General features: G+C 38.9%; 1 protein-coding gene across 3 annotated transcripts; it reads right to left on the bottom strand.

Annotated features, from left to right (window-relative positions):
• Positions 1-7,544: 7,544 nt before the first annotated feature.
• Positions 7,545-12,786, bottom strand: LOC308408694 (G2/M phase-specific E3 ubiquitin-protein ligase-like). Of its 3 annotated transcripts, none has more exons than XM_080901070.1 (9): positions 12,419-12,786; positions 11,072-11,284; positions 10,693-10,828; positions 10,000-10,493; positions 9,510-9,820; positions 9,223-9,398; positions 8,689-8,861; positions 8,293-8,507; positions 7,545-8,001 (listed from the first exon to the last, which is right to left on the bottom strand). In XM_080901070.1, exons 4-9 carry the CDS (start codon positions 10,194-10,196, stop codon positions 7,742-7,744), a joined length of 1,332 nt encoding a protein of 443 aa, XP_080757196.1. In that variant the 5' UTR covers positions 10,197-10,493; positions 10,693-10,828; positions 11,072-11,284; positions 12,419-12,786; the 3' UTR covers positions 7,545-7,741. The 3 variants fall into 3 exon arrangements, with proteins under 3 accessions (XP_080757196.1, XP_080757197.1, XP_080757198.1); XM_080901071.1 differs by having other exon boundaries at positions 10,717-10,828; XM_080901072.1 differs by lacking the exon at positions 10,693-10,828.
• Between the last annotated feature and the right edge of the window lie 272 nt (positions 12,787-13,058).

Below are 13,058 nucleotides of genomic sequence, written 5' to 3'. Positions count from 1 at the left end.
AGCAACTTAAAGTGTACAATAATACATTAAGGAAGTCAAGAAATTCATACTTCGCCAAAATAATCAGTATTAACAAAAATAATCCCAAGGTCCTCTTTTCCACCATAGATCATTTATTTAACCCTGATTTTAACAGCTCCCAAAGAACCCCCACAGACTCGCTCTGTGAGCAGTTTGCAGACCACTTCAGGGAAAAGATCAGCGCCATCAGATCTGATATTTTATCTAATCGCGATATGATTGTAAACACATCTGAGGGCTCGATTGTACCTGAGGAGACACTGGACAGCTTTGTCCTGGTTAATGCTGAGAACTTTCAGAAGGTTTTCTCCACAGTGAGACCCACCACATGTCTTTTAGATCCAATTCCTTCTTCACTCTTTAAAACACTTTATGGATTTTTTGAGGCTGAGCTTTTATGCATGATGAATTGCTCTCTTCAGTTGGGTGTCTTCCCTGCTGCCTTTAAAACGGCGGTGGTGAGGCCCCTTCTGAAGAAGAGCAATTTGGATTGTAATGATTTTAATAACTACAGACCTGTATCCAACTTACCATTTTTAAGTAAAGTCTTAGAAAAACTTGTTTTTACTCAGATTACTGATTTTCTCAATGATAGACAGATCCTGGAGATATTCCAGTCTGGATTTAGGGTGAACCACAGCACAGAGACGGCTCTCCTAAAGGTTTTAAATGATCTTAGATGTAACTGGGACTCCCAAAAGCTCTCAGTCCTGGTGCTACTGGATCTAAGCGCAGCCTTTGATACAGTAGACCACGCTATTCTTTTAAACAGACTGAAACACATGGTGGGCCTCTCTGGTGCTGTACACAGCTGGTTCACTTCCTATCTCTCTGACAGAACTTTTATGGTGAGTATGGATACATGCTCCTCTAAGATCCATAAAATGACATGTGGTGTGCCTCAAGGGTCGGTTCTAGGCCCTGTACTTTTTAATTTGTATATGCTCCCTCTCGGCGGTGTCATCAGGAGGCATGGAGTGAACTTCCACAGTTACGCTGATGACACGCAGCTGTACATCTCCGTGTCTCCTGATGACACCAGACAAATGGATGCCCTTTTTAACTGTATCTTGGATATAAGATCTTGGATGGCAGAAAACTTTTTACAACTTAACCAGGACAAAACTGAAGTTTTAATTGTCGGTCCTGAGGCTCAGAGAGAGAAACTCTTGCCTAAATTAGAGGCATTTTCACTATGTCCTTCGCTACAAGTGAAAAACCTGGGTGTTATTTTTGACTCTGAGCTTGGTTTTATCCCACATATTAAACATGTAACTAAAATTGGATTTTATCATCTAAAAAATATAGCCAGAGTCCGCCCTATTCTCTCTCGGGCCAACACGGAGATGCTGATGCATGCTTTTATTACCAGTCGCATTGATTACTGTAATGCCCTGCTCTCTGGTCTTCCTAAGAAGAATATTTCAACTTTACAACTCTTGCAAAACTCGGCAGCTCGTGTGCTGACGAAGACCAGAGGGCGGGCCCACATTACACCGGTTTTAGAATCGCTGCACTGGCTCCCCGTGTGTTTCAGGATCGATTTTAAAGTTCTTTTATTGGTTTTTAAATGTCTTAATGGTCTTGGGCCTTCTTATCTCTCAGATCTGCTTTTACCATACGAACCCTCGCGGACCCTGAGGTCCTCTGGTACTGGCCTTTTGATTGTCCCTAAAGTCAGGACACATACTCACGGAGAGGCAGCGTTTCAGTGGTATGGTCCTCGTCTGTGGAACAGCCTGCCGGAGGAGCTCAGGGCCGCAGAGAACGTACATGTTTTTAAGAACAGGCTCAAGACCCACCTTTTTAATTTAGCTTTTACTTAGCGTTTATTTATTTTATGCTTATTTATTCTATCCTGTTATTCTATTATTAATTTAGGATTTACCTAATATTTGTTTGATTTTATTCTTATTCGTTTTTTAATCTTCTTATTCTATTTATATTTATATTGTATCCTGTTCTTATTTATTTTATCATTTTACCCTATATATATTGTATTGCGTCATATCTCCAGTGTTTCCTCGGAGGGCGCTCTCTGCACCGGGGCTGTTATTGACCGTGGCTGCTGGGTCTCTGGGGTCCTCTCAGCCTGGCTGGGGGGCTCCTTTGCCTCCCTCCTGCTGTGTGCCCAGCCTGGAGGCTGCGGTCTGTGACCGGCTCCCGGTGCAGACGGCTCCCTGTTATAGTGTTTCCTCACTTGGCTCATGCGAGCCCAGCCCAATTTTTACTCTTTAAGTGTGCGCGTGTGTGTATGTGTGTGTGGGTGGGGGGATATATGTGTATTGAGAGTGTGGGGAGTGAGTTGGAGGGTGGGGTGGGCTGCTTTTAACTATGTAAAGCACTTTGTGCTACATTTTCTCTGTATGAAAAGTGCTTTATAAATAAAGATTGATTGATTGATTGATTGATAACATGTCAAAATATCTACTATGAAAATGGCCTATTGTGTAAAGACTGCAATTACTTCACTGCACTGTTCCAGTCATCTCAGTAGAGCTTCATACCCTGTGAGAGTCGGTCCAAGAGCAGCAGCATCTAACATTAGACTTTGTATTTCTATTTGCAATATACTATGCACATGCATTTTTTTCTCATTTGAGAAAAAACAAACAAACGTCTATTAGGACTTCAGCTGACAATATAATGGCTCATAGCACATCAGTAAATACACTATTCTGAACATTCTTCTTTCTTTCTTCGCTCTCTCTCATTCTTCTATCTATACTGCATTTCACTTTTTTATTCTAATAAGCTTATTAACATATAGTATTGTTATTTTTAAAGCCGAGAAAAACTCACACTTTCAAATCTGCTATAAACAGGTGTTTTTCTACACTTTCAATTCCAGGTGCAACTGCACACAAAATCTCATGATGGCATGTTATCAGCCAAGGGCAAAATGCCAACCTTCTCACACTCTGCCTGTCTCAGAGACAAGCTGTGGAATTGTTGAGGTGCACCAGAGTGGAGGCCAATATCACACAGCCACGACGAGAGAGAAAATGCCTCCTGACATACCTGGCTATTCAAGTATTTCCTGTCCCATATCCTAAACATCTGAAATCTAAAAACACACTTTCCAGCTGAATGAATGAAGCTTGCAGAGGGGATACTGATCACAGCAGGAAAAAAAAAGTGAAAAGACAATGAAGCTTTGTGTTAAAAATTGTGTTAGTTAATCACTGAAGTGTGTTTTCCCATGTACTTTCATAATGTTTGTGTGTCATACTTTCATTTCAGTTGCTAGATTGGGAACCTGAGCATTTTACAAAGTTTGAAAAACAGATGTCTCATTAGTAAAATCTTGCACAATTCAAGATTCATTCAAGATTGCTAGACTCATTCCACATCTCATGAGAAGCAATTTTATGAACAACTACCCAGCCAAAATTTAATAGCCTACATTATCTGACAAATGATGCAGTAGTAAATGTGCGTGTATGTGTCTCTACATTTCTGGAGATTTATCTTGATTACTATAATAACTACATCCATTACGTTCATTGCTAAGTATTCAGTAATAAACAACATTTTATTTTTATTGACCTGAGCTTCTATTTTATTCTATTGACCTGATTCTGTAAGGGAAAAATATCTGTAATTATTAGATATTATCTTTCAAGAATATGTATGTCTTGGAAAATGTCTTTGTTTACATCAAAGTGATGTAATGACAGACTCTCTTCATCACTAGCAATTAAAAGGATTTGATTTCATACAATAACAGTGCACAATTATTTCTGGTGAATAATGACTGTAAATCATTTAAAAATATAAAAACAATGTTTCCCAGAATTTTCACAAATTTCAAACATACTTTTCTATTTTGGTTTTACGGAAAAATCAGGTGAAAAATCTATTTAATGAATTTTTGAATAAGACTGTAACATCACAGGACAATTGAAGCCCTGTGAATACTTTCTGGATGCACTGAATATATAGTAAGAATCACCAGAATTGTAGCCAGATTATTGGAATCAGCAGAATGAGAGATCCATAGAGATCTATAGAAATGACTCCTATGCAAAGATATCATCTTGCTCATCGTTTTCATCTGCTCTCATCATGACAAACCTGGCTGGTGTTGAGTGGCTGAGCACGTTCCAGTAAGTAAGGGCAATCTAAGACACTGGGGCCAGGACTGATTTTAGCTGACACTTGTAGTCCAGTAATTCTGCATCATCTTTCCTGTAGCTAATCTCTTTGTCACCTTTAATGCTGAAGCGGCCAGATTTTTCCATATTCTGCATGGCTGGTAACTCAATTATATGAGGTGCCGTAAGGGACATTATTACTGAAACGCTCTCACACACGCTACTGAAATGCTCTCACACACACTACTGAAACGCTCTCACACACACTACTGAAATGCTCTCACACACACTACTGAAACGCTCTCACACACACTACTGAAACGCTCTCACACACACTACTGAAACGCTCTCACACACACTACTGAAAAGCTCTCACACACACTACTGAAACGCTCTCACACACACTACTGAAACGCTCTCACACACACTACTGAAATTTTACCTCTCACACACACTACTGAAACGCTCTCACACACACTACTGAAATGCTCTCACACACACTACTACTGAAATTTTACCTCTCACACACACTACTGAAATGCTCTCACACACACTAGTGAAATTTTACCTCTCACACACACTACTGAAACGCTCTCACACACACTACTGAAACGCTCTCACACACACTACTGAAACGCTCTCACACACACTACTGAAACGCTCTCACACACACTACTGAAATTTTACCTCTCACACACACTACTGAAACGCTCTCACACACACTACTGAAACACTCTCACACACACTACTGAATCGCTCTCACACACACTACTGAAACGCTCTCACACACACTACTGAAACGCTCTCACACACACTACTGAAACGCTCTCACACACACTACTGAAACGCTCTCACACACACTAATGAAAACCAAGAGGATTTCAATTGAACAGGAAGGCATTTTAGCTGCACAGGAAGGTGAGGAAAAACAAATAACACATTAATGCACAGCTAACACCGCGGTGACGTCTACAACAGTCTGTTAGAGGTATAATTGAAAAATATTTTGCCTTCATCAGTGACTATCCAAACATTGTTGTAGGGTAGCAGCCTATTGCAACAAGTCGGGGCATCCTGGCTATGCTAGCTGCCCGTATAATCTGGAAAGACTGTGTCTGACAGTACCTCATCTACAATGAAATTACATCAGATCCTTGTCATTTTTTACATACTTTCTTTGTTTTTTGAGGTGAGAACCAATGAAGAAGATGTTGAAAGATTTTTTACTTGTGCTCTGCAATGTATTGGGGCGCTCCAAAATGAAAATTCGGACAATATCAGACAAGAGCGGCTTTATAGAGAGCTAGATGATCATACACGAACTCTATCAGAATTTCTTGCTGCTGTATCTCGATATGATCCCAATAATAGGGTTGCCACCAACCTACTACAATCCTTGTATAGATGCTTTTGCAGCTTGCTACATGAATATGATGCTAGACAGAGATCTGCTTATGTGACCCACAGATTGTTACCCCCAACCACCTTGAGTGGTCATCCAGGTCGGCCACGATACACTATATCTGCTGAACAGATTTCTCACTTTGTTTCCATTGGTATGACATGGCAGAGAATTGCATCATGCTTTGGAATAAGTCGAAGAACCCTGTACAGACACAGACAAACTTTGGGAGTTGAGCCATTAAGCTATGTGGATATTTCAAATCAAGAACTGAATGGCCTTGTGACGGATATCCTACAGAACACTCCAAATGCAGGGGAAGTATACATTCTTGGAAGTCTGAGATCTCGTGGCTTAAGAGTTCAACGTTGGAGGGTCAGACAAAGTCTACAGGAAGTGGATCCTATTGGACGTGCATTTAGACGTCGTCATGCGATAAGGCGAAGGATCTATAGTGTTCAGGCCCCCAACCACTTATGGTAAGTTCACTGGTTTGAAACAAATGATCAGGCCTTGTGTTTAAAAGTATTAACACAATACATCAAAATTAATGGTCCTTCATTCAAAACATTACTGAAGTTAATCTATATGATCAGCATAAGATAATAATAATAAAAAAATAACAATAACCAAAAAAACTGAAATTGATATAAGTATGTTAAATATTTGGGGGATTCATAGTACATCAATTTAGATGTTGTCTAATGTATATACTGTTGAGTTGTTTAATCCTTTATTTTACATCACAATTTTAATCTCTAACATCAATTGTGCCAGGTAAACGTAGTGTGGAAAAAGACATTTTATGCCACTGTGTGTATGTGTGTGCACGTGTGTGTGTGTGTGTGTGTGTGAGAGAGACAGAGGTGTGCTGTTGTTGAAGTAAATGTACAAAATGAAACCTCTAGTTTTTGTTTAAGTACAGGGTCAGGAATTCACTACTAAATAATATGAACAAACATGTGGAACTGTAGTAATGCTTTCTGATCTCTCAACAGGCATTTTGACGGCAACCACAAATTGATTAGATGGCGCTTGGTCCTGCATGGCTGTGTTGATGGCTTCAGCCGAACTATCATATACTTACGTTGCTTATCCAATAACAGAGCCTCAAGTGTCTTGTCATTATTTTTGGAAGGAATACAAAACTTTGGTTTGCCCTTAAGGGTCAGGTGTGATCATGGTATGGAAAATATACAGGTTGCTCGTTTTATGTTACAGAGAAGAGGAGTAGGCAGTGTTATTACAGGTGTTTCAGTACATAACCAAAGAATTGAAAGACTGTGGGCAGAACTCAACAGAGTTGTATCAAGACACTTTATAAATATCTTTAACTTTATGGAAGAACAGGGTATGTTGGATTCACTGAATGAGCTACATCTTTTTTGTCTGCATTATGTTTATTTGCCAAGGATTGAAAGAGCATTAACAGAATTTGTCAATCAGTGGAACAACCATGGTCTCTCTACACAAGGAGGACAGACCCCTCTTCAGCTGTGGCATACAGGTGTCACAAACAATGTGGGAATCCTGTCGTTTATAAATGACATTTTTCATGTTGATAACTATTATGGCGTTGATGAAGAAGGGCCATTACCAGAACTTCAAACAAACAATAATGTCAATATTCCAGCTATTGACATCAACATAAATGAGACTGCAATGAACATAATTCAACAAGTGAATCCATTAGAAAATGATGGAAATCATGGAATAGATGTGTTTTCTTCACTTTTACACCTTCTACATTAAATAAAATATTTTGCAAAAAATAAAAAAAAGATATATAAAAAAAACATTTCAGAAAACATATGTGATCGAAACTAACATATTGAAACCATTTTCTTTAAAATGATAAAATGACAGCTCTGTTGTCAAACAGAAACTGACACAGGCAGAAGAATAAACAGACACAAATACAACCAAATCAAAAACCGATGGACATACACATGAAATGAGTAAAGTGACACAAATTTTGTATATTCAAACTCAACAATCTAAATTAACTTCTGATGTGCTGTTAAACAATTGGTATCTACCTGTATGAATCCTGAAGAACAATCACTTCTTGTCAAATTGATGTCTTAAAACATCAATTTGACTGAAGCAGGTAAATTTGGAAATATTAAAACCTTAACAAGTTAATACTCAATACTCACTTTGAATCAAAAGAGAGACCAATACAAAAGAGAAACACGCAAACTCCTCCAGCATAATGTGTTCATACCCTGCCAAAGCCGTAAGTGTTACCTAATGCAAAATCAAACTTCTCCTTGAACAGCTGGTATGAAACATGCAGTGGCAGCCTAATGCAGTTAACACACGTGTTGGCAAGAGGGAAAATTGGTGTAGAAGAGAAGTCATCGTCTCCTCTATGAATGAACTCAATCGAGGGTGCTGGGGAAAAGCCAATAGGTGGCACCGCAGTTGCTCCAGTTGCAAAGGCCAATATCTTCTGTAATTTGGAAGGTCCTTCTTCTTCTGCATAAAACAGAGAAGGAAAAAAGTGTTAAAAGGTTATTTCATTTGGCCAACATAAATTGTCAGTGAGTACAAATCTAAAGCAAGAATCTTAATGACTGTTATTGCAATGACTATAGAGCATGCTTTTCATCTTTCAATAGTCTCAAAGAACTATGTAAAAATGTTACTACAACCAAGAGGGTAATGTGGTGTTATTGTTATATGAGTATGTTATTTAAAATAAAGATTTCAGAAATGCTAACCTATAAATCGTTACATCTATTTATTGTGCACTAAAGTGACAATTACCTTCTGCATCTTGGAGATAGTCTCTCCAGAAGGTAACAACTGTCTCCTCAGCAGCTCTTCTGTTGCTTCCTTCTGGAGATAGATGAATGTTGAAAAGATCATCCACCTGGTCAGCAGTCAGCATATGTGGCTCATAGCAGAACAGAGGGCGAAAACTGTCTGGATGCCTCCTCATTTTCTCGAGAACCCCAAGAGTTTTCAGACCTTCACAAAATCTGGATAAACAGCACAAAGAAATTTTATTCAATAATTCTGCAATTTCATGCTTCTAAGTTAATTGTATATTATCAATTTGGCACAATCAGTTATACTAGGTTATTAACTGGCCATTTTGATTAATAGGTAAGATTTTTATCACATTTTAATTAATCTGAAAAACACAGAATACCAAAATACCTTTGAAATGGACCTTGAACCCTGTGGATGACCTGAAACATGACAATATCATGTACCAGCAGATCCCTGTCTCTTAGTGAACGCATAGGCCTCAGGCATCCTGCATTGGCCAAGTAATCAAGCAGAGGTTCTTTTGACTTTTCAAGGTCCTCAAGGGTTGTACTTTGAGATATCTAGCATCACAAAGAGCAGAGGAAGGGCTTGTTATGGAAGTTACTCAGTAGTCTTATAACCTATTAGAAGGAACCCAGCCACCAGTGGTCTACACAATCACAATATGCCCGCGCGTACATTGGAAGTCAAATGACTACACATATTTTTTTAATATGTTTACAATGTGCTTAAAAAATGATAAAATATACTCTTTCGTCTACCCTTATCTACTGAATCCTAGTTTAATATAGCAGCAAAATATAAAAACTTGGCATTCAGCAATGGCCAGACTGATCCGGATAAACATTCCCTACAAAAGAAAACTGGAACACAAACTATTTTCAATTCACTATAAGATTTATAAAATAAACATATAGAGACCTTTCGGACTTTTTCAAAGAGTTCCAGGTCAGCTATGTCTTCCAGGGCTGGATTTGCTGAATTTCCAACCAGAAGGGAAAATACTGTTGGTGACAGAAAGTTAGGTGGTGGACCACCATGTACCAAGCTCACTGCAATGGCTCTCCCAGAGATGTAGTACCAGTCCCCTCTGAGAGCTGCAAAGCAACAGAATAAAAGGAAAAGCAAAATTGTCAGTAATGTTGCCTGTAAAAATAAATATCAGTTAAACAGTTCCCACTATTAATCTTAGAAAAATAGGTAATTACCAGTACTGTCAAGAGCCAAGTTCTTGCAGTTTTCTTTCCCCTCAAACATGGCTGACCTGGCAATGGTGTCCATCAATAGTCTCAAGAATTCCCTCCTTGGCCCACCTAAATCAACCCCTTCCTCATTTTTCCCCATATCATCTGAGAATTTCACACAGATCATCAAGTTGGGATCATAAGATAGCCTTTGAAAACCACGCAAGGCTCCCTCCCACACAGCAGAGCGATTTATATTAAATTTGCACTGCTGTTTTGTGCTAATTTTGCTTGATAGTTCCAGCAGTATCTCTTGAACAGGGACTTTTTCTGCACTAAAAAAAGAAAATAAAACAGAAAATAAAATATATCAGCCATGTAGTCATGTTACAGAATTTGAGAATATGTGTCACTGATCATAGAGAGTTAAAGCTTTAAAGGTTTATATTGATTTGACAATTCTGGAAAGCCCAAATTATGTCTCAAACTCAAATTCTGTATGTTTGTTACTCACATCTGATTCTCCAAGCTCGCAATTATAGCTTGATTTAAATCCTCATCATCTGAAGAATTGCCAGAAAGCGATGCCACGAGAGTTAAATATGAAGAATAATCTTCATCATTAACGCTCATGGCAGGGATGTCTTCACTTCTTGCATTGAAATCTCTGCTGTGACTGCTTGTGCTAGGTTTGTCATCACTTCTTGCCATGTAGCCTTCATCACAAATGCTGTTCCCATCACTTCCTTGCTTTGCTCGTTGCCTTTTACCAACACTCCTTCAAATACAGTTGGTCCCAGTATCATCTTCTTCATCACTGCTAGTGCCAGGGTTATCACCTTTAACATGACTTCTTAACCTTGTAGTGACTTGGCTGCTCATGTCTTGTTGGATTTTTGAACTATCAACTTCAAAACAATCATTGTCACTGTCCTTATCAGTTGCACAACTGCTTAATGCTGATTTGGAGCTGATGTGGGAAGGATCTTTGTCTTCATCTGATTCACTCTTCAACAGAAAAAGACCAAAAACATATATCAAAAGCAAGTAATTATAGCTTATCTTAAAACGATTAAAATAAGAAATATCCATATTGATTGCTCCCAAACACTTGTTTTAAATAAATATATTCTATTTTGTTAGAAGCCCAATTGTTGACATGTTTTTTCCCAAATCATGATTACTTTTCATTCTTTTAGTAACTTACTAAAAGTGTCCTTGATGGCCTTACATAGAGGGCTTTGGTTTTAAAAACCTTTAGGATCAGCATCCCATTCAGCTCCTGACCAACTTGGAGCTTTGGAGACACCAGCTTATTGCCACAAGCCATTAGAAACTCGAGGCTACAAAAAATAAATAGGGACAACAGCAATTGCTAATTAGTTAAATATTTTAAGTATTAGTTAAATATTTTATTATATATTGTTCTGTTTGTGTGTATGCTTTTATGACTTAAATTCTACTGGTATAGTCATATGTTTTTATAATGATGAATGATATTTTAAACTTCTTTACTTTGGTATATTATCTTTAAGTACAAGTCATTACATGAATACACACAGTAACAATAAACAATAGTATTTTACCTGACATCCTCTGGAAGGCGTTCACCAAAGCTTTCCTTGAGGTGTTTCACGACAGTTTGGTTGTCCCAGGTCTTCTGGAATTCAAAAGCACTGAGGATGTGCCCATGTTTGTGTAACCATAATTTCGAACCTTGTTTGCACACTACTCCCCATGATGGAGTTGGAAGTAGTATAACATCTTTGTTGAAATGGTCATGCTGCTGGGCCATAGCTCTGAAATATAAATATTAGATACCATAAACAACAGCAAGTGATAACTAATAATACTGAGATGCAGACAGCAGAACACTATCCAAACCCCTACACAGAATGCTTTCATAGACAAAATTGTTGTAGTTAGGCAAACATAAGGGTTAATTTTATATACTTTTTTTTATACTTTTCCGAGAATACGTGCTTCTTTTGTGGTTCGGACTCCTTCTGACATTTCTTTGGAGGTGGAGGAAAACCAAAGTAATTGCTTAAAGGAGCTTCTTCGACATCTTTAAGAGTTCTAAACAAATGTCTGTCCTCCTCCAGAAAATCCTATGTACGCAAACACGCGTTGCAACTTCTTATCTTGTGCGTGTCTTTTGTTTTGACAGCGAATGCGCACCTGCGGACCACTTATGTGCAGCCCTGGTTATTTAGCTCGTCATTGCAGCCACAGAAATTATTTTGTCCATGAAACCATAAAGCTGCACTTTCTTTTTGCCTTATAGTCTGATTTGTCATAACTTTTCCGTTTTGTGGTAAGTTTTTCTTTGGCTGTCACTTCTTCACCCTGACCTGTCTTATTTGGCTCAGCAGAACTAAAATATAAATCCTGCTGCTTTTACACACACACACACACACACACACATAACGCTCAGCGATTCTCTGCGCAATCAACCTCTCACATGTTTAAGCTGCGGGAGATTTCACTTGTCATGTTTGCATAGTAAGCTAACGATTGATAAGACGATATCAGAGGAATTGGTGCGCAAATTATCATCACTCACCAGTCAGTACTGTCGCTCTCTATACACAGTTGCATAACACATAATTGCAAAGTGAAAGCAAAAAACAAGCGCAAATTCAAACGCGATTTCAATATGTCACATATTGACAGTGGCTCACCGATGCCAATGACATAATTACCCAGCTACATTTCCGAAAGAAGGCAAAAGCATAGACATATATTTTTCCTTCCTACGATAGCCCGACGGGCAGGGCAGAGATAGATTTTGGTAGCCTGGAAAAATCGCTAGCCCCAGGACGTCGGGCTAGCGATTTTGCGAGCCCTGCAGTATATTATTAAATATCAGACTATTACATATGGCCCCATTTCAGGCAAGTGAATACAAACTCATTAAACTTTGTAACTACCTTTTTCTTCTGGTGCCTGATGTCCAGCTGCCGAAGCATTGCCGAGTTTGATAACGTGGTGCAGGTGCACATTCTCTCCTGACTGTAGATGTCGCTGGCATGGGCAAGCTGCTACGTTGACGTGAGGGAAAGAGGGATGTTAAGTGACTATCCAGTCCGTCCACACTGGTACTTGCAACAGGTTGCTGCCCCACGACTGTGGCATTTGACAAAGTTCTGATGGTCTCTGCTGAGGATAATATACTGTTGAGTAATGCGGCTGCTTCACTTAGGCTACTAGCAGGTTGCTGAGTAGACATCTGTGTAGTGGTTTGAAGTGTACCACTTTTTCCTTCACTTTCCTGGTCTGGACACAACTTCCTGTTCATCTAAAACTCCTTCCTGTTCAACTGAAATGCCTTCCTGTTTAACTGAAACGCCTTCCTGTTTAACTGAAACGCCTTCCTGTTTAACTGAAATGCCTTCCTGTTCAACTGAAACGCCTTCCTGTTTAACTGAAATGCCTTCCTGTTCAACTGAAACGCCTTCCTGTTTAACTGAAATGCCTTCCTGTTCAACTGAAATGCCTTGGATTTTCAGTAGTGTGTGTGAGAGCGTTTCAGTAGTGTGTGTGAGAGGTAAAATTTCAGTAGTGTGTGTG

The sequence above is a fragment of the Rhamphochromis sp. 'chilingali' genome (genome assembly GCF_963969265.1).
Source record: "Rhamphochromis sp. 'chilingali' genome assembly, chromosome: 13".
In the NCBI taxonomy this organism is placed as follows: Eukaryota; Metazoa; Chordata; class Actinopteri; order Cichliformes; family Cichlidae; genus Rhamphochromis; species Rhamphochromis sp. 'chilingali'.
Note: the sequence above shows the minus strand (reverse complement) of the source record. Positions and strands in the feature narration are given on the sequence as shown.

Bases quoted from the DNA above. Each gene is read 5' to 3' on its own strand.
- LOC308408694 (XM_080901070.1), bottom strand. From the start codon at position 10,196: ATGGCAAGAAGTGATGACAAACCTAGCACAAGCAGTCACAGCAGAGAT. The intron at 9,399-9,509 runs GTAATTACCTAT...GTTGCTTTGCAG, and splicing joins CTTGGCTCTTGACAGTACTG to CTCTCAGAGGGGACTGGTAC. The intron at 8,002-8,292 runs GTAATTGTCACT...TGTTTTATGCAG, and splicing joins CTATCTCCAAGATGCAGAAG to AAGAAGAAGGACCTTCCAAA.